This window comes from Dermacentor silvarum, chromosome 6, assembly GCF_013339745.2.
Source record: "Dermacentor silvarum isolate Dsil-2018 chromosome 6, BIME_Dsil_1.4, whole genome shotgun sequence".
In the NCBI taxonomy this organism is placed as follows: Eukaryota; Metazoa; Arthropoda; class Arachnida; order Ixodida; family Ixodidae; genus Dermacentor; species Dermacentor silvarum.
The window spans coordinates 151554239-151574590 of record NC_051159.1 but is presented as its reverse complement, the minus strand read 5'-3'; the positions used below and the strand labels follow the sequence as shown (position 1 = coordinate 151574590).

Below are 20352 nucleotides of genomic sequence, written 5' to 3'. Positions count from 1 at the left end.
ACAACTCCGCCTGTTGCCTCCATTTTTTTTTTCTCTTCGTGAAAATTTTCTCATCGACAATAAATCAGTTGGTAGTTTGCGCTCTCGTCCTGTGTGGTGTGTCTGTGTCATTTACCTTGGTTAGGGTCATTCAGCTCAGTTTAAAATGAATGAGGGTCACTCAGCTCAGTTTAAAATGAATGAATACCAGCTAGCCCAGTTAATCGCCTTACTCAGCAGCATGCCATGTGCGTGTCAAATCTACCCAACGTTGAATCCCAGAAAACGACACATTTTCCCATGATCTTCCGAAATGTCTGCAATATCTAAATTCAAGAGCGACGTTTGTGAAACATTTTCTAACCGTCTTCCCTGGATATTTAAGACCGAATGAGGACCCCAGATTACCGCTGTGGGACTCAACCTTTTCATTAAAACACGATCTCCCTATGCAGCCGGGGGCCGTTCGCGCGGTGGTTGGCTAAAAATAAAAATGAAGGTGAAACGCTTTTAGAACAGGGGAATGTGGGCTCCCTTTGTTGGGTGTGACTAGCACTGCAAGGGAATCCAGCCTCCCATCAATGTAATATGTACATTTTTGGATGAATGTGCGTTTTTTCCTATCAGAGACGCTTCTGTTGAAAGATTGGATATGGGGAGAAAAGCAAATGAGGTGCCAGCGTTTGGCTCGCTTGCTTCTCTGGCACAGTGCAAAGCAGTGTTCGCCAAACGATAAATGTATACACAACGTACAAAATATTATATGTTTTTTATTGCGAACGTATATCGTACATGAGCAGCGCGTATAGGAAATTGTGTGCGCCTTTAACACAGAGAACGGGTGATGTGGGAAAGCGTATATTTACACAACATGAGAATGTGGTCGTCACATGACTGTTTCTCAACGAACGTGCACACGATGCTTCAAAGAAGTGTTGAAGGAAAGAAAACAAAACAACAACAACAAAGGAATAAAAAAAAAAGAGGCATGAAACTCTTAGTGGGCGCCACAACGTCGCTATTTTCGTTATCTGGTCATCTGTAATAACGTTGAGCCGTATCGACAGCATGATCACATACGTGTGCACTTCAAAAAGTTTTAATGAACGCCTTGATTTTAGTATTGGGCGCTACTGAATCTACGTGATGTCCACTAACAATTAATAACGCCTTAATTTTGCGGTAGCCATTCGTTTACCCTGCATAGACCAAGAAAATACTATCTATCGTTTTTTTTTTCTTTCTTTCTGTTTTTTTTTTACACTTAAGGTTACTTGCTCCGTCATTTTATTGAGCCGCTCATGCGTTTGAGACGTATCACAGACAAGCAGGGGAGCAAAACGGTGTAAGGCCTTTGGCGAGTTGGATGCTATAGACCTTTTCACTGATTACAAACATAGGCCCTGCACGGCTTCCGGTTTCCCCCACTGACGTAGCTGCTAAATGTAACTGGCAAAGAAGCAAGCATGTGTTAAAACATAGCAGACTGATAAGGCACGTGACCCGGAAGTTTCTTGGGGGCGGCACGCTCGCTGCTGTTATCGCGAGCATGAAACCGTCTATATATACTTGAAGTGAAAAGGCAGTATCGCCTCTGCTTATCACCGCCATGACTTAAGTTGCTCTTCGCAAATGTCGTAACTCGGCAATGCTTTGTTTCTTTTTTCTTTTCTTTTTTTCGCTTTCTGGAAGTGAGAGCTGCGACTTGTTTACGCACGGAACACTTGAAATTGATCAGTGCCGCGAAAGGCTATAGCTGCGCCTGCGCTGCAGACGTGACGGAATTCGAAAACCTTAATTGTTCACGGCGGAGCAGACGTCCGTAGTTAGGCATCGAGTAACATACTGACATAAGCACATGTGAAAGCATATCAGATGCCGGCATGCTAGCACACGTGCAACTAAACACCGGTCATCGCCTTCTCGTTGTCTTTTTCTTTATAACATTATAGTGGTCGTGCTTTCCGCAAAGTATATAATTATGCAAGAACAGCCACAGTATAGCGTCATTATTTTTGAACGGCAGCTCGAAGGCAAAGACAAAGCCACGATTTGAGTTGCACAGGAGCACCGGCTCATCTCTGTTGTGCTTTGCCCGATTTGTCAATTCGATACAACACCCTTGTTTGTTACTCTCCACTTCTCTCTCCCTTCTCTTCTTTCAATCCCATTTCCCCCTTCCCCAGTGCAGGGTATATAGCCTACCGAGCTCAGCCTGGTTAACTTCCCTGCCTTTCCCTTCTGGCTTTTCTCTCTCTCCACTCGCTCTTACCTTCACTTAGAGGACAAGAAAACGATAAGCTTACAGCGCCAACATAGAAACTGCGCCGTGCGTTTGCTATATCATATGAACGTCCCGATGCCGCACCGTCCCATTCAAAGTGTATCGAAGCTCCTGTCAATTCTACTGCGCGAGGAAGGCGGGTGAGTTCTCTTGAGTATAGAGCACTTCTTTTCATTGTCGCCGATAGAGGCGTCAGTTTTTTATGCATGAAACTTCCTCCGCCTTCCGCCTTTCCGAGTAACTCATTCGGTTATTGCCCTATATGCGATAACTAGCTCGTAACGAGTGCAGCGCATGCGCAGCTTGTGGTGGTGTGTGCCCCTTTTCGCGGAGTGTGGGTGCAAGCGGGAATGCCTTAGGCGAAAGTGCTAGTGGAGTTCCGTTTCTGCTTTCCCGGCGAAGTCCTGCGGATTCGGCCCAGCAGGAAATAGTTCGTCGAGGACGGCACCGTGCCGGAGATGGAGTGCACAGCGGGGTGGTTCAGCAGGAACGTCTGGTACGACGTCTGGAAGGGGCTGCTGGACACCACGTGGGTCGCGCTGCTGCCGAACGTGTCCTCGAGGTCTTCGTTTTCGTCGTCGCCCACGTAGTATGGGTCCTTGTCTGCGCAGTCAACATTTGGTTTATCGGTTGATTGGTTGGGTGGTTGGTTGGTTGATTGATTGATTGATTGATTGATTTCGGCCGGGAATCGAATCTGCGGCCTCGTGCTCAGCAGCAGAAAGCCATAGCCACTGCGCCTACGTGGCGAGGCGGAAATCAACAGTTGCCCGAGGAGCACGCGCACGAAAAATAGAAATTCAAACGTCCTCGTTGTCTAGCGTGGGCGTGCGCTTTGGATAATTGTGCAATCGTTACAGAGTTCTCCTTATCTGTGTAGTTAGCAGAATCGAAACGCGGAAAGGCAGCACAAATGCTAGCGAGAATAGAATTCAGTTTCAGCTCTCGCTGTGCGCCGGGAAATCAAGGGTCTAACGTTGGCCATCATCCGTGCAATACATGTGTATAGCTGCAGTTTCGTTTCGTATATGCGTTCGAACTTTATTTTTATTATTTTTGTCTTACTTTCTACTGATGCTTGTGCGTTCGAACGTTAATTTGATTCGTTTTTTTTTCCCACCTCGCGCTCAAGTGTGACATCACGTCATCCACCGCTTTGTTCTTTTTGCATTTTTTCATGTTTCTCATTTCGTGCCGTTCAATTCTTCCAACACAAAGAGAATGGAAGAAGCCGAGCTTAAAGGCGTGCGGTTAGTTGGTCAAAACCTGAAAGAAGAGTCTTCCAGAGCCCTGTGGCCTAAAGCAGGAAGGATGTGGTATCATTGCTATATTTTAGCTGTCCACCACGGAATCGCGTTCTGTCTAGACAGTGAAAATCTGTTAAAGCAAAGTACTCAGGTGAGCGTTCGTTTTAATTTGACCAAATACTACACTCGCCTGACGAGTAAAAAAAAAAAGCATAATTTTGGGGTCTTCCATGCCAAAACCACGATTTGATTGTGAGGCACTCCGTAGTGAGGGCCTCCGAATTAATTTTGACCACCTGGAGTTCTTTAACATGCACGGTACACGGGCGTTTTCACATTTCGCCCCCATCGAAATTCGGCCGCCGCGGCCGACCTGACGTGTTTTCGTCGAACGTTATATAGACTACGTTCCGTTTGAGGAGCATCCCACTTACCGCATAGCCCGCTGTAGGTGCCGACTGCTGGCACAAGACCTGGCCTGCACGTGGCGACCGGCGACTGCTCGTACATGGCACCACCGATGATGTTACCGCTGCAATGAAAAAAAGAATAATGCGTTCACACAGACCATTCCGTACGCATTTCTCTTTCGTATTCTCTAAGGAAATACGTGCGGGCCTGGGCGCACTGTGCCGTAAGATATGAAAAAGAAGGACTAGTTCGCACTCAAGCGGCGAAATAGAGTTCACTGTTACGCCTAACATAGAAGTTCCACATGAGTTACCGTCACTTCATGAAAGCTAAACGTCAAGTCTCATCACACGCCCGGAGGTAAATGCTATAGCAAGCGATCGTCAGCTGATGTCTCATTCGGCGTTGCCGTTTACACTGCACGCGAGTGAACATGCATCAATAATTGTGTGCGCTTAAACTTGTGCGTAAGTGTGCGTAAGTGTAAACGTGTGCGTAAGTGTTACCGCTCATGCGGTAATACTTACCACCGTGTGTATTATGTGTTTATCACATTCAAGTAGCCTGTTTTACTTGACTGATTAAGTTAAATGAACAGATCCATTCTAAAACATTAATAAGTATTCCAGCAGCATGACTTGAAAGGAACCTTCCGCAAGTGCACTAAGGCTAAGAATATTAGGCGTCTGCTGTAGAATATCTTAATAACTTTGTCATTTACATTTACGTTCGCTACTTTTTCACGCACCGCTATATATGCCTCCATCCACGGTCTGTGTTTAACCGCCTCGACTAGTTACCGTTTTCAGAGGTTAAAATCTTTGGACCATATCAACTTGAGTTTCTGATGCAGAAAACAAAGTGAACGCTGCTGCCGTTCCTGAGTTGGACAGGTCATAGTGGCAGTTTATTTATATAAATTTGCGTAACTGTGCCCGGGTGAACTTCCCTATCTTTCCTTTCTCACTGTTATGAAAGTGCCTGTTTTATTACATCTTCAACAAACAATGAACTTAATAGCCGTGTTTCCTTTCTATTGCAACTCGGCCATCGGAATTGCCATGGCCACAGCAACCGCGCCGTTAGTCGGCCATTCGCTGATATCAATCTCCAAACACACGTGATGTTCGCGTGCAGTCTTCTAAAGACGCGGAGGTATAAAATACAATTTGTGCGCTGCAGCTTGTACGCACACTTTCGCGCCGAGCCATTTGTGCGCAATTATCGATGTAAGGGAGAGCGATAGCGCGACACAACACCTTGTTGTGTCCACTCGAGAGTGCCTCGTCACTGTGTTGACAGCACTCGGAGACGACCCTCGATATCGGGCACGCTCTGCGGTGAGGGCAAGAGCACACCGAGATAAGGCGGCCACTCACCCGGGTCCGTAGTTGCACACGTAGATCTTGGTCAGGCCCCGGACACTCTGGCGATAGTAGGCGTAGCCGCAGCCAACCTTGTACGTGTCGGCCCATACGAGCTGGGGAGAGGAAAAGGAGTAGGAGAAAGTGAAATTTGAGATCCGGCAGCGATGCGGCGTGTCCAGAATAGACTTGCGCAAAGTGCTTATTTGGCTAGTTCCGGTCTCGCTTTGCGCGTACAGTCAACCACAAAGGTTTACGGGCCACGGGATCTCAGAAAACGTTCAATTCCCGAGCCGTCTGTAGAAGTAGCCAGTAAAACTGTATACGATAATGTTGTTAGCATATTTTAGTCGAGGCTCGAAATACAAATACCAGGCTGCGTTGTGAGACTGCGGAGATATTCAGCTTTTTCTCAGATTTCATAGCCCCTAATATTTTGTGGTTGACTGTACGTGTGCAAATGCAGCTCTATCAGTGAACAGATATAGCGTTGGAAAAAACAGGAAACAAAATTCAATTGTGGTGTTTCACATGCCAAAACCACAATCTGATTATGAGGCACTCCGTAGTGGGGGACACCGGATTAATTTTGACCACCTGGGGTTCTTTAACGTGCGCCTAATCTAAGTACACGGGAGAGAAGAAACTGAAATCAATTTCCGAAATGTTTGGCTTCTGAAAGAAGCTCCCAAGTAGTGTTAAAAAAGATCACTGAACCTGCCATCAAATTTATTGGGTTGCTGACATCAGGTGTAGCAGTATACCTGCGTAAAGTGTCCGAGCTTCTTGCTGAACCTGAAGGGGCTGATGGAGGCCGACTTAAAGTGGAACTCTGTGGCCTCGTTGTACCAGGCGTAGACCTGCGAGTCCCAGTCCGGCTCGTCTTGCAGGTCGTCCTCGAAGTCGTACGTCCAGACTAGCGCCACGTTCTGGCCCACGTGGAAGCGGCCTGCAGTAAGGTTTCACGACAAGTGCTTCTCGTCAGCAAGGAATGCTTGTCCTATGAGGGCAGACTGAATTTCATCTCAGAGATGGAGTGATGTTGATTGTAATCATCACCATTCAATTTTGTGTCCACTGCATAACGAAGGCTCCTTTCAGGCATAAGCCCATCTATATGATGCCTCTGCTGTCCTGGACTGCCGTTTTCTTTATCGACGCCTAAGATTTTTCAACTGGTGCGCCGTAACTGACTTGCGCTAAGAAACAAGTATAGCTTACATACCTTAAGCATTCATTCGAATTAATCAGAAACGATTAAATGTTTATCACGGCTTATGCTTAAACCTAAACACGGCTTACCAGTAGGTACTATTGTAGGTACTATTGTGAACGTATGCTATACTACGGCGTGGCCGGTTTCCTTGTTGAACTGCTTCGACATTAATTGTTGAAATAAAACCGGTCCAAAGTGTTGCGAATAGGTTCTGGCATCTCTGGTTGATCGAAACCCGCGAAGAGTGCTCTCTATATAAGTGGTCACTTTTTTTTTTTTTTTACGCGTACTTTCTCAATATTGTGCGGGCTGACGTTTTGTTGACGCTCTTGTAAGATGCCAAACGCAACTGCTCGAGTGTTATATACGAAGATTGACTGCGAGGTGCGGCAAGGAATATGTCTGCCATAAAAAAAAAAAAAGGGAAAAAAACTTTGGAATATGGCGACACATCCATCGAGCGCTTGCCTAACAATGTTTATAATTTTGAACAGATTTCAAGAAATCGTTGTACTCACTGACGCTCCTTTCTTTGTCGTGGCCGTCTGTGCACTGGTCGGCCCAGCGCTGAGCGATAGTCGCCAGTTCATCGTCCCAACTCTGAAAAAAAAAAAAAAAAAAAAAAAATTAGAGTAGCTTGCACTGGAGGCGCAATGCTAAAGAGACAGCGGAGCTGATGGGCACCTAGCTAGTCCTGGCTTTTGGGCTAGGCTAAGCACTAACTACCAAGTCATTCTCAGCATTTGCCGGAATTTATTGATTATTGATCGATTTTCGATTAGCTATTGATTGGCTATCTCAAGGTATTGGCCACGTATTTGGGCTAGACTAAGCATTACCAAGTCATCCCAAGCATTTTCCGGAATTCGTTGGTTATTGATCGATTATTGATTTATTGGCTATCGATTCCCTATCGATGACTGGCTAAGCTTTAGCAGTCCCAACCATGCTTCGCTAGACTTAGCCAGACTCAGCTTCGCTAGTTCACAGGGGTATATATATGTGTGCCATTGCGCTTGGACCCTTTCTGCACTGCCGCCAGGATCGGCCCACATTTTTGGATTCAGCAGACACATTACGCCAGGCTTAATAAGCTCCGCTGTTAAAATTATACGCGAGACAACATGTACGGTATGCATGGTTTATTGTTCCACACGTACGATAAAACCATTGTTGGAAGGAGAGAGAAGAATATCCGCGTTTCACAGCAAAAGCAAGTGCCTGTCCCTAAATTTGATGGACACCTGGACTGTGGCACGACCGGAAAGTGAATGTATAGGTGAGACAGGAATGATTTTGAGGAGGCAGGGTAAATATTAGGAAAGAGGATCGATAAATATGCCACGGAGTGTGCAAGCGCCTTGCAGACTTGGGCATGACGCTCTTCGGAACATTGGAAACAGTGACACGTCGGCGAACCGTGCCCGCTACCGGGTCAAGCTATTTTTCTTTTTGGTATAGATAAATAAATAGATGTTTGTACCAACAGATGGTGCCAACTACTCATTTTCACATGAGTGACATGGAAATGTATCACACAATATCACGAAGGTAAAAAAGACACAATGAAATGACACCTTATAGAATGCTACATTTTATATGTCGCTAACACCGCAGGTACAGTACTGATACATCAACTGTTATAAGAGAGAAAAGTGCATGATAAATGACGTAATATAATGCAGCAAACACCACAAGTGCAAAAAATATACACATGTCACATGATAGAAAACAGCTTACAGTGTCTACATATTGTGAGCACAATATATACATTGAATATGAGTTTTTTATCAGGCAGAAATGGGCCAAGGGTTACACGAGAAAGCGCCGCTGTTATGGTCATCGTTTAGTTATAGCCGCCTGTGAACAAAACTACCTACGTACTATGGAGCATCCGTAAGAATACGTGAAAACTCGAGTAGACTTCGTGAATATATATACTAGAGTGCGGCATCGTGTTTGTAGCGCGCGTATCGACTCAGCTTTCAACTCATCATCTGGCGTAGCAAGCCTGTGAACACGCTGAAATTTCACGTTTTTCGTTAAAACTATTAGACATCTTTTGTTTTCTGACCGAAATTGACGCTCAGCACTATCGACCATGCGCGGCGCATCCCAACATCGTTCTCTCTCTTTCTATTTTTAATTTGTTTTTCGTTTCTCTTTCTTTGCTGACGAATGTGGACTGTGAATGGTGTACGCTTGTGTGCGAGACAATCTCCTACTTTTTTTTGCCAAGCTGTCACTTTTGTGCGACTACACATGGTTCACCTGCGGTCAGTTTCAGCCTGTGCGTTGTTTGTCACCGTCTGTCTTCTCTGACGGTGTCGGTGACCAAAGACGGCGGCTCACTGACGGCAGGCTGGAATGGATCTGTATCAATGTTTTCTTATACCCCGTTCTCTTCGACACGACTGTAACGGTATAATGTAAAACGGCGCTCTCTGAGAAACTCGCCGTCTGTTTACCTCGCGCCAACATGCTGAGCTGCGTTCGAAAGGCAGAACGCCGCGACCGATTATCGGTCCTTAGCAGCCGTGGACGTTCACGACTCGAGAAGGCAGCAGATGTGGGTTACCGATTACGAGGGTGAAAGTCGACGGGGGAAACCGGTTCTTACAAGGACAGTAAACGGCGTGCGGCACCCCGAAGCAATATATCCCAGGGCACCAGCCTGTGCAAGGCCTTTTGCCTGGTGCGCTTGGATTTCGTCGGCGCAGTATATGGCTAAATATAAGTCAAAAGGAAAATAGCCGGCCTCAACGTGCATCTGATTTTGTATTCGCCACTGTTTGCTTGCATGCAGGGTGTGGTGGCATGCCTCAAACACTAAATAGGGCTTGCCTCGACAGGCGGTTACTCCATCTTAATGGGGCCTGCTTGGCGGCGCGTGGTATTCGGGGTTGCGTAATCTAACGCCTCTCTGTTTCTCTCTTGACTGAGCCAAGCTGTATATTTGGCTAATTAGGTGCCTGAACTGAATAATATTAATTAAAAATGTGCTTTTAGGCGTCGTCGTGCCGGAAGTAGCATGTTTCTTTGCGTGGTAGCGATGTGGTGCTTGAGTGGGGAGTTTTTTCGCGCCGTATAGTGTGTCGAGCTTTCTTTTCTTGTATTTTTTTGTTTTGTTTTCTGTTCCCATCAGGGCCTTATAGGGAAAACAAAAGAAAGTGGTTTTAAAGATATGTAGTATTTGTACCCGAAAATATGTATTTGTATTAGCTTCTGTACATATAAATGATTTTTTTCCCCTCTCTATAATTAGAATGACTTACATTAAAATTCTATATTAATGAAATCATTTGCTTTCGTATTATTGTCGCCTATAGGCTGCTTGTTCTTATTCGCTGGCGTTCTTCTACGTTTCTGTTTCCGGTCACCGATAGCTCTTTGTTGTTTCGTTGCGCCGAACGCAGATAAATGAGGCGAATAATCGGATTTAAACCGATTAAGAAACGCCTATAATCCTTGAGTAATACTTGCGCCAAATGACCTTGGCTGTCGGAAATAATCGAAAGCCTCGTGACATCACGTGTAAATGACTTTGATTGCATCGCCCATGTCGTGCGCGAGAGCGTGAAGGTTCTTCATGCAGTCTTGCTTCGAAGTGGTTATCGTAGATAAATCTATAGTGGAGAGATCACGCGGATAGTTTGAAAGCGCACGCTTTTACTCCATTTCACTTCTTCCTTTCAGGCGCCAATTTATCATGTTGATTAAAAGCTTATACTTTCACCGCATTTCTTGCACCTTCAGAATCATAGAAAGCGTACATGCAGCTGCAGAATTGATTAAGAATTTTAAATTTTTTTGGTGAATTTTGTCGAATTTGCAGGAATGTGGACTCCATGCGAAACTCACTACAGGAACATCAAATATATAAACATAATCTATTTCGTGTCTTGCAGGCTTGAAAAGCACTTATCCAGTCACTTCAAAATTAGGCCTGGGCGCTAGACATTGTGAAAGACAATGAAAGAAGTAAACCCGCTAGCATACATCAACATACTGACACCGAACAAGAACACCCCAACCGTCTACCTTCGGACTCGTTTTACTGAAACATTTTGCACATGTTATTTAACGTTGTAGCACAATTCCACTCAAAAGTGTTTCAAGTTGTATATGACCTATTTTAAATATGATTACTTTCATCAGTGTTTTTGCTGCTGATGCGATATATTGATTGGTGTGTAGAATTGTGTACACAGTGCATGAAAGTGCTATATGGGCTAAGGTGCTATGAGTAATGAAATTTACTAAGCAAGCACTGACTGACATGTAAAAAAGGAAGAAAAAAAAAAGAAAAAGAAAGAAATAGTGGAGGTTGTAACGTCACAATTAGGCGCGAAGTCGAAAAAAAAAAAACACGAAAAGAAAATCGAAAAACAGTGCGCCCTATTTTCTGTAGCAGGTGGTTGATGAAGGCCACGCGGAGCAGAAGTCGATGAAGTTTCCAGGTATCTCGGTAAGTTAACAGAAACTCAGAATTTTAGTTCAGGGTTCACTGCATACAAAGTAGATGTTCTTGCTGCATCGTCAAACCATGTTTGCAAGGACCGTGGCATCGAATCGTTGTCGTAGAGTATGGTCCAATCATAAAGCCAAACGCCTAACCGGTAATTTGGTGGAATATTTCTTCATCGAATAAAAACATAACGGTGACTATATGAGTTAGGCAGACATAAATTAAAAAAAAAAGAAATAAGAGCGTACTCAGGCTTTTGTTCTATATCGCAGCGGTAGTCAGTTGCAAAATTCTGAGTATTCCATTAAACATTTCAGTAGACTGTACCTGCAGTCATTATACGGGCCGGCACGCGTGTGTCATACTGCAGTGTTGTATTCCGCATCTACGATAATCCCAACTGCACTGTTCTTTGATCCTTGAGGACAGGTGTCACAATCAGAAGATATATTGGAATGACGCTTTGATTATACGAACAAAAATAATAGCACTTTCAGCTAACAAGCAGCATTTATTGGATGACCACTGTTTTCGTGTGTCGTTTGGAAAGAGCAGTCTGTTTCTGTTGGTCTCAAGTGTCTGCGGCTGGGAACCGGTCTCTTCATGAACCAAACAGAGCGGATGGCTTATTCCATCTATTAAGTTTAGAATACAGAGATTTCTCGAATTTCCGCGATTTTCTTGAAATCCCTTCAGTCGACACCTCCGTATGTAGCTCAATAAAATTTCGACATAATGACGCCGCATTTCAGTGCGTCGATTGATTTACTCAAATTACGACAAACACGTACCTGACTTTTTAAAAATCTATTTATTAGCATATTGACACGTTGGCGACTAGTGTTCGAAGCATTCCAATGTGTGTGAATGTACTCTCAGCGCACAAACGTCACTTCGCGGCTCCGACTTTGCAAACTTTAAGCTACCCAAACAGGCGCCGCACAATAATAATAATAGTACAAAAAAGGGAGCTGTTCTCGAAAAAAAAAAAAAAAAAGCGGAGGTGTACATGTATTTTTTATGTAGCACTCTTCTCTAGCGGCGTAGCAATCTTGCGAAATTTACCGCGCGAATTACTGCGAAATGAGTAGCGTGAAATGAAATGACGAAACATTGAGAAGCTCGCATAGAAAATAAAACGTCCTTCACAGTGTGTCACTTGGTCCGCGCAGTGAAGCTTGCATCGCGGGAGCTGCACTGCCCTTGAAACATTCAATGTCAAGGTTCCGTGTTTTTTCTCGGCCTAGTATAGCTCACGAAAGGACCCAGCGCGCGGATCCGAGAGCTATAGGTGCCCCTTGCGAATCTCTCCGCCGGTCGACTTTTGACATCGGTCCAAGAAAACAAGCCCGGCGCCGCCCGGCCGAAAGAAGTGGGTGAAAGAGGTTGGGAAATGTTAAGGGGGGGAAGGTAGAACGGCGAGCCTGGCCTGCATGCCAAAAGCGTGAATACGTACAACAGTACCAGCGTTTTTTTTTTTATTGTACATTAGCGTATATTTAGCAGAGCCAGTCGTCAGAGAGAGCAGCCTTTTGTACGTTCCGCGCGCCCGTGTGCTTTCGGCTCACTGTGACGTGCAGGAAAGACTCTCGGTCTTTGCACCGCTCCGGCTCGTTGCTGTTTATTATAGCTCAGTATAGTCAGAGCATAGGAATTATGCTTAAAAAAAAGCCAGGTATTCAAAATTTGTATACGAAAACAACTCTCGAAAGTACAGAAAGAAAAGTAGAAAATTATATTTGAAAATATTCTGCGCTGTCTGTTAAGCTAAAACACGGGTAGTAAAATAAATGTTCAGTTTAATGAAAGGAAGAAACCGACTCGCAAGAGCTTACTTTTCTTTGGGTGGGCCGGGCGTTTGGTGGTTTTTTCTTCCAAGATCGCGACGTTGAATAATAATAATAATAATAATAATAATAATAATAATAATAATAATAATAATAATAATAATAATAATAATAATAATAATAATAATAATAATAATAATAATAGACAAAACCGCAGGTGCGTATAGTGCGTCGCGCCGTTTATCTATTGTGTCACCTGTCGCGCTGTCTCACTATTCACCTGTCAAGGTACACCTGTCCGCGAAGTCCCGACGCGTTAATGCGCAATAGTCCACTCGTTCTAGCTTGTATATCTGAGCGGCCATTTGGTGACGGTCTTAAAGTCGGATACAACCTACGTCTGCAGTGAAGCCCCGCGCACGCGCTCATAACCGCCAGCCGCTGTTCCTCCGTGAGGCTGCAAATAGTTTGTACTTCAAACTTTCCCTGTTGCCTAAATAAGGCGGTAGCCACAAAAATAAAATTATAAGAGCGTAATTTTATACGTTTTCACTCGTATATGATAGTGGAACGTACAAATACGACAAGTACAGTCGTATCAAGTACGACGCCACATTGAATAGGTTGCATGTCGACAATTTTGTTTGCTTCTGTGATTGGCTGGCGGAGTAACACAACCCCGCGCGGACCGTGTGCCTTCGTTGCCAACTGCTGTTTTTTAAAGTTATATCCTACTATAACAGCACCCAGATTCCACAATGCGCGGCAAGTACATTGGTTATGCGATCTCGCGTATACATTCTGCTTGAAGAGGTTACGATCGCCCAATGCTCAACATGTGACGGCTTCTGTGTTAAAAGAGCGTACCGCCATTAATTATAAAATTTCTCAAAGTCTCTGACTCGCAACGTAGGCCAACCATGGAAAATGCGCTTTGTATAGTGTGGCTTACGGTGTATATTATCGGTGTTCAGAAATGCGTTTGCCGTTTTGATCCAAGCGCAGCACAAAGCGTAAGCGACTAATGCCGTTTCACAACAGTTGGAAAATGTCGAAGCGCGGGCCGCGTTTGTTATCTGTTCAAGCATTTTATTCCTAACCGCGGCTGCACCAAAGCTATTAAAATTAAATTCTGTGATATAACGTGCCAAATCCGCGATCTAACTATGAGCCATGCCGTAGTTAAACACCTCCGGATTAATTTTGACCCTGGGGTTCTTTAACGTGCCCCCATTGCACTGTACACGGGCGTTTTAGATGCGAAGCATTTCGTGCCGAACATTTGCTACTTTGAGAGTATCTACCTATCTAGCCGCCTACGTCTTGGTGCCCTCATGGTCGCTTCGTAAACTTGGTATGTACCAAAATTGGCATAGTATGACAAGAGTGTATGACGAACATGAATAATAGGTCATGACATGAATATCATGACACGTGTGTCTTGTACGTCATGAAAGAGCCGCCTACGTCTTGGTGCTCTCGTGGTCGTTTCGTTGACTTGGTATTCACCAAAATTGGCATAGTATGACAAGAGTGTATGACGAACATGAATAATAGGTCATGACATGAATATCATGACACGTGTGTCATGTACGTCATGAAAGAGCCGCCTACGTCTTGGTGCTCTCGTGGTCGTTTCGTTGACTTGGTATTCACCAAAATTGGCATAGTATGACAAGAGTGTATAACGAACATGAATGATAGGGCGTGACATGAATGTCATGCCATGCGTGTCATGTAGGTCATGAAAGAGCCGCCTACGTCTTGGTGCTCTCGTGGTCGTTTCGTTGACTTGGTATGCGCCAAAATTGGCATAGTATGACAAGAGTATATGACGAACATGAATGATAGGGCGTGACATGAATGTCATGACATGCGTGTCATGTACGTCATGAAAGAGCAGCCTAGGTCTTGGTGCTCTCATGGTCGTTTCGTTGACTTGGTAGGCTCCCCGCAGACTTCTTCGCGTAACATAGATTTGCACAGGGCGTGGGATCTGCCGGCTTTTTTGCATTTCGCCCCCATCGAAATACGGCCGCCGCGACCGGGATTCGATCCCGCGATAGCAGCGCGGCGCCATAGTCACTAGGCCACCGCGGCGGGTGCAGCAAAGCTATTGAAGAGTATAGCAGAACTATGCGCTGGGCATTAAAGCGGCCATACGACGACGAATCCGGAAGCTCGGCGCTGGTGTCAATGTACGGCGCAGAATCTGGGCGACCTTGTAACTTGGCAACTCCTTGCACGGAGCAGTATAGAAGCAGGAGAGGCAGCTGGCGCCGCCTAGTTGAGATTGGCGTAAGCTTTGGTCAGTCGCTATGACCTCCGATATTCAGGATCGAGCCCGGGCGTCAATCTCGGAGGACATGGAACCGTGTGGAGAGTGCCAGTTTCATTGGCAGACTCAGCGCTCGACTTTTCTAACAGCAAATTTAAGGGACCGATTAAGTAAGTTATTTATTAAATAACTGTTATAGGAATTAAAATAATTTGCAGCGCTTTCCGCCTAACTGTCAATTAAGGGACATGCAAAAGTACATGTTGTGTAGACTGGCTGAATTCTCTTACTTAGGAAAGCACTATTTTTGTAATTATAAGAAGAAAACCATTGTTTTCTTTCCCCCATCAGGAGGTAGCATGAAGCCACACAGCAAGCAAGCAAGCGAGCCAGCCAGCCTGAAACATTGAAAGTGCACTGTTAAACAATCTGAGGTGGTTTTAGAGCACTTATATGTCGAATTCATATAAGCCACGGTATATATATATATATATATATATATATATATATATATATATATATATATATATATATATATCAACATACAGTTACGTGCTTAAGGAAAAGGTTTTGCTCCGGACGATAACCTGCGCCATGTCGTTATGGCATGCGGTTCTTTTGCCACGTGTATGGTTGCATGTGCGGTTTCACGTTGATTGTTGCGTCATCACGTACTTTCTGGCTGCAACCTGTGTACCCGCTCTGTTTGCACTGTCTCTCAAATGTACATATGTATGACGAGCGTCAAGCGAGTGAATCAACGCAAGGTCTGTGTCCGCTTCGTGTTTACAGGTCCCTGTGTGTGTGTCGCCTGAACAGCGCAATTTATACGCTCAAGTGATGCCATACCAACACACCGACGTCAGAGCACTCCTCAGCGAAAATGGCGTTAAATATGAATCAAGCAGATACTCCTGCATGAGGAGTTGATAAGACTAACTTTGTTCTGCGTATTTGCCACGCCTTAAGATTGTCAAAACTCTCGGAACCAATTCGTGGAAATGAAAAAAAAAAAGAAAAGAATGCACAAGGAAAACCTAACAGTAGCCTGCACATATGTTCGAACAAATGGGACGACATTTCTTCTCGCCCAAGTACCTCGAATTTCTCCCCGTTCGCTTAATCAATGCAGCTTCAAATACGTCTTGGGGTACATCAACGCTTTCAAACCACGTGGCTGACTTGAACACTGATTCAGGCCGATCTCTTATAGATTTTTTCTTATAATAAATATTTCTCCCTCTCTCAACCTTGCTGCGCGCCATTGAACTGTGAAATGGTCTTCGTGGCAATGCTGTCAGCATCCGTAACACTGTCAGGAAAAATCAACTTCTATACCTTCGTGAATTTTTGTTAGCTTACTTTGTACTTGTCTTCGTTAAGCAGTCACTGTATAACTTCGCTGTGTCTAATTATCTATACGTCGCATCTTCTTACTTGTGACTTCACATGCGATTCATGCGTGTTTCATTTGTTTTTTTATTTGCCTGATTCCTCTTGTACCACGACGCACCCACCAATCTTGTTGTAATATTACATCTTAGTTGCTAACTTCCTCACGTATATTCCAACTTGTACGGCTTCTGAAGAAAAGAAATATAAATGAACCTTGAACTACTAATTAATCTTGACAGCCCGTGCGGAAAAAGCGCATGATCTGCAATCTTCGCTCGGCTGCAGGAAAGAAAGAAAGAAAGACAAGAAAAAAAAGAAAGAAAGAAAGAAAGAAAGAAAGAAAGAAAGAAAGAAAGAAAGAAAGAAAGAAAGAAAGAAGAGAAGGCTCGCCTTCGTACATACAGACACTACTTGCAACCTTGGAAAGAAAGCCATTCCCCTATGCCCGCGCGCATCGGAAATGTACGTGGGGTGCACGCAACATTCAGACCGCGTCTACCGTTCTTCGTCGGCATCACACCTGCAAAAGGAGCGTGTCGCTGACCTCGCCACAGCTGTCGCACTACTCCGTCTGACAGTATCGGCCCTTTTGTAATCGTGGCAGCGACGTGTGACGTGCCCTGGCGCTTCTACATGTCTGACGATACATTTCATCATGCGCTTCGCGTGCAGCGTGTCGAAGACTTATCTCCGGAGAAAGCGCGCTATAGCCTCGCGGATGTAGTCACGTGTGTCCTTGCTATTGGAGATGCCGCGCGTCGCTCACAACTTTTTGCTTCGGAATGGAAGCTGCCATTGATATTCACGAAACGCTCGTCTCCGTATTAGTGCTTGTAGGCCGTAAAAATACAAAGACGTGCACGGGACTTTGATCCCACTTTCTGACATCCTTCTTTTCTTTCTTTCTCTCTTTCTTTTTTTAAGTTGCTAATAAGGGCTGTGCTCTGGACAGGTTGCGGACACTCGGCGCTTCTTTCTGGGTGATCAGCGAACGGACGTAGGTCGCATTTACGCTGTAACGCGCATTTGCCGCGGTTGGAAGACGTGCGAGGCGTTCGTCCACACCGAAAGAAATAATAGTAAAGAGGGAAAATCAAAATGTGCGGTACCGGTACCATCGCCGGAAGTTAACGCAACGCGCTTATTGGATATAAATACTCTACAACTAAGCCGTGTTCACTAATATTGTCACGTTGTTCAGACGCTGATGAACCTAACACTACATATACTAACTAAAGCTGCGAGTTAAGGATCTCTTTATCCCGGCCACGGCGGCTGCATTTCGATAGGGAAAAAATGCGAAAACGCACATTTATGGCCGCATTAAAAAACCCCAAGGTGGTCAAAATTAAATAGGAGCCCCCCCCCCCCTCCCTATTTACGGACATTACTCATAATCAGATCGCGGTTTTGGCACGTAAAGCCCCAGAAGTTATTTTTTTAAACGAATCTCTTTTATTCGGTCAGACAGACAAGCGTTCAGACAGACAAGCAACACTCGAATCACAACGATAGTGGCGCGCACAGTCGTCGGCCGTTGAATCTGAACTGACCGCTCCTTCCGCTATTTTACATGTATCAACGCACATTCCAGAGTAATCGCTGGGGCTTGGGTAAATTCCAGAATAGACAACAAATTTTGCGTTGCAGCTAAATGCTCTTTCGCCTTACGAATGGCGACAGCATTAAATAAATTTCCGATTCAGTAGGCGCGTCTTGCGTCGAGCGATAATTTGATAACAGCGACAGTCCGGTGAAAAATGGGCTCTGACAAAAAAGAAAGAAAAATTCACAGGCCTGCGCGGCACACGCAGCACAGTCACAGCGTAAGCTGGTTGAGCGGCGCAAGAGTAGCTCCAATTTCGGCACCACGCACAACGGGATCTTCGCGGCAAAGTCTCTTCGCCTCGATTTTGACGAGAATGATCTGAACTGTCCGCCCGGCGTCGACGGCGAGCTGCGGCTTGTAATGCTCTCTTCACAGCAGTCAGCTGAGCCCGATGATGCCTGATTGTAGCCGCGTACGTATAGCTCTACGATTCGCTTCTTCAGCAGCGGTTCGTACCTTGCGAGGAGACGCCATAACGTGTACCGATGAGGTACACAGAATACGTGGCGCACATCTAACATCGGGATAGGGTTGATTGTGCGCCTCGTCTGAATCGCATATCGTCCCACGCGGCGGTTGCAGGCACCTTAACTAGACGGCGCTACCATACTGGCGGAGGCTCGGGTCGTCTGCGCCTGCGCGCCTGCCTATAATAGGGCGCGTTTAAAGGGAATTTTTCTGCTGCCTGATAGCAAGCGCTTGCGTGGCTCAGTGGTAACGTATCCGACTCCCACACAGCGGGCCTGGATTCGATCCCGGCGGAGAGCAGGTACGTTATTTCGCATTTCCGGCGATAGCGTTACGAGGCGGCGCCGGCGGCGGCACCATCGCGACCCGAAACGGCTATTGGAATGAGCCCATAACAGCTTCCGCTGTAAAACAAGGTACTCGGGACAATGTTGTTCTTGCGTTAGAACTATTTGAAAGCGCAGATTCAGACCAATCGTAGAGTTGGACATATTGTAAGCAATGACAACCGGTTAACTACACACAGCACAAACAAAATATTTTAAAGTCCGCCCTTGGTGTGTGAACAAAGTATGCATTAAACGTACCTGTTATTCGATGTTTGCCGGGTTTGCGCCTGTGACCAGCATAGATGTTACTATTTTGATATGCGCAGTAAAAAAAATGACATCAGGTGGGCCCCTTATGTACAAGCTCTGACGCTGAGCGACGCTCGGTATGTTTTATAAATACAGGCTCAAGTTGGCCTGCGGTCTTTGCTTATATGTGCCAGCAAGACCACGCGCCCTTCCCGTTATATATCGGTGTGTTCTGTTATTAACTTTTGAGACGCTCAACGAAGACTCTAGCTAATATGAAGTAGAATAGAATAAGGGGAGGGAGAAAATGAGGAAAGGGTGGGGTAGTGCGACTAGATTGAAAGAAGGCCCACTGATTTTGAAACGAATCCAGAGTTAGGTCTACGCTGTTCGCTGTTGTCAGGCCTCTTTTTCTCTCCGGATCTTTTCCGCGTTAAATTAAATTCTGGGGTATTTCGTGCCAAAACGACTATTTGATTATGAGGCAGGCCGTAGTGGGGGACTCCGGAATAATTTTGACCACCTGATGTTTCTAAGAAAACGTGCACCCAATGCACGGTACACGAGTGTTTCTTGCATTTCGAGCCTATCGAAATGCGGCTTCCGCAGCCGGGATTTGATCCCGCGACCTCGTGCTCAGCAGCGTTGTTTTCCTCGTTGTCGACGCGTGAGAGATGTCGCCTGTCCGGTTCACTGACTGGGGACGTTTTATTCTCCGAGCAAAGCGCCGAAGCAATTTGTCGCCGTCGGCCTATAGCGTCGTGTTGCCGAGTGCGACGTATCATATAGTCTGATCGTGTCGCTATAGGAGGCAGCGTTGTACTCAAAGTATAAGCACGTCGTTCGATGACAAATTGACATCGAACTTCGCACGTGGAACGAAAGAGGAAAATATATACGAACAACAACAAGAGACTTGTAAAGCTTGTCTAGCGCCAGCGGACAAGGACAGAAAGGAGACGACGCCACAATGCGCGACGACACCACCATGCGACACAACAATCGTCTCCCATCTGTCCTTGTCCGCTGACGCTAGAGATTATTTACAAGTCAGTTCACCAACACGCCCAACAAATGGCGACAAGAGACGTCGTCGAAACTAATCGATTCGGCCATTTTCGGCGCGCTTCCAATTACTTCAATACAGTCGTGTAACAGTATATTAATAAGAAACACGTTTTTAGCGAGGTCAAAAAAATGTCGCGGCAGCTTCGGTATGCATGCGTCCTTTTTTCAGTGTTCATGAGTACCTATACCAAAGGCAGATA

At 45.4% G+C, this 20352-nt stretch overlaps 1 protein-coding gene across 1 annotated transcript in view; it reads right to left on the bottom strand.

Moving 5' to 3' along the window:
* Positions 1 to 751: 751 nt before the first annotated feature.
* LOC119456241 (venom allergen 3) overlaps positions 752 to 20352 on the bottom strand; it is a 46166-nt gene continuing 26565 nt past the window's right edge. The window contains exons 4-8 of the mRNA XM_049669619.1: positions 7020 to 7101; positions 6050 to 6234; positions 5301 to 5401; positions 3945 to 4042; positions 752 to 2866 (exon numbers count right to left, since the gene is read on the bottom strand). Of these exons, the coding sequence (XP_049525576.1) occupies positions 2619 to 2866; positions 3945 to 4042; positions 5301 to 5401; positions 6050 to 6234; positions 7020 to 7101 (714 nt within the window). The 3' untranslated portion in view covers positions 752 to 2618. The remainder of the gene's footprint in view (positions 2867 to 3944; positions 4043 to 5300; positions 5402 to 6049; positions 6235 to 7019; positions 7102 to 20352) is intronic.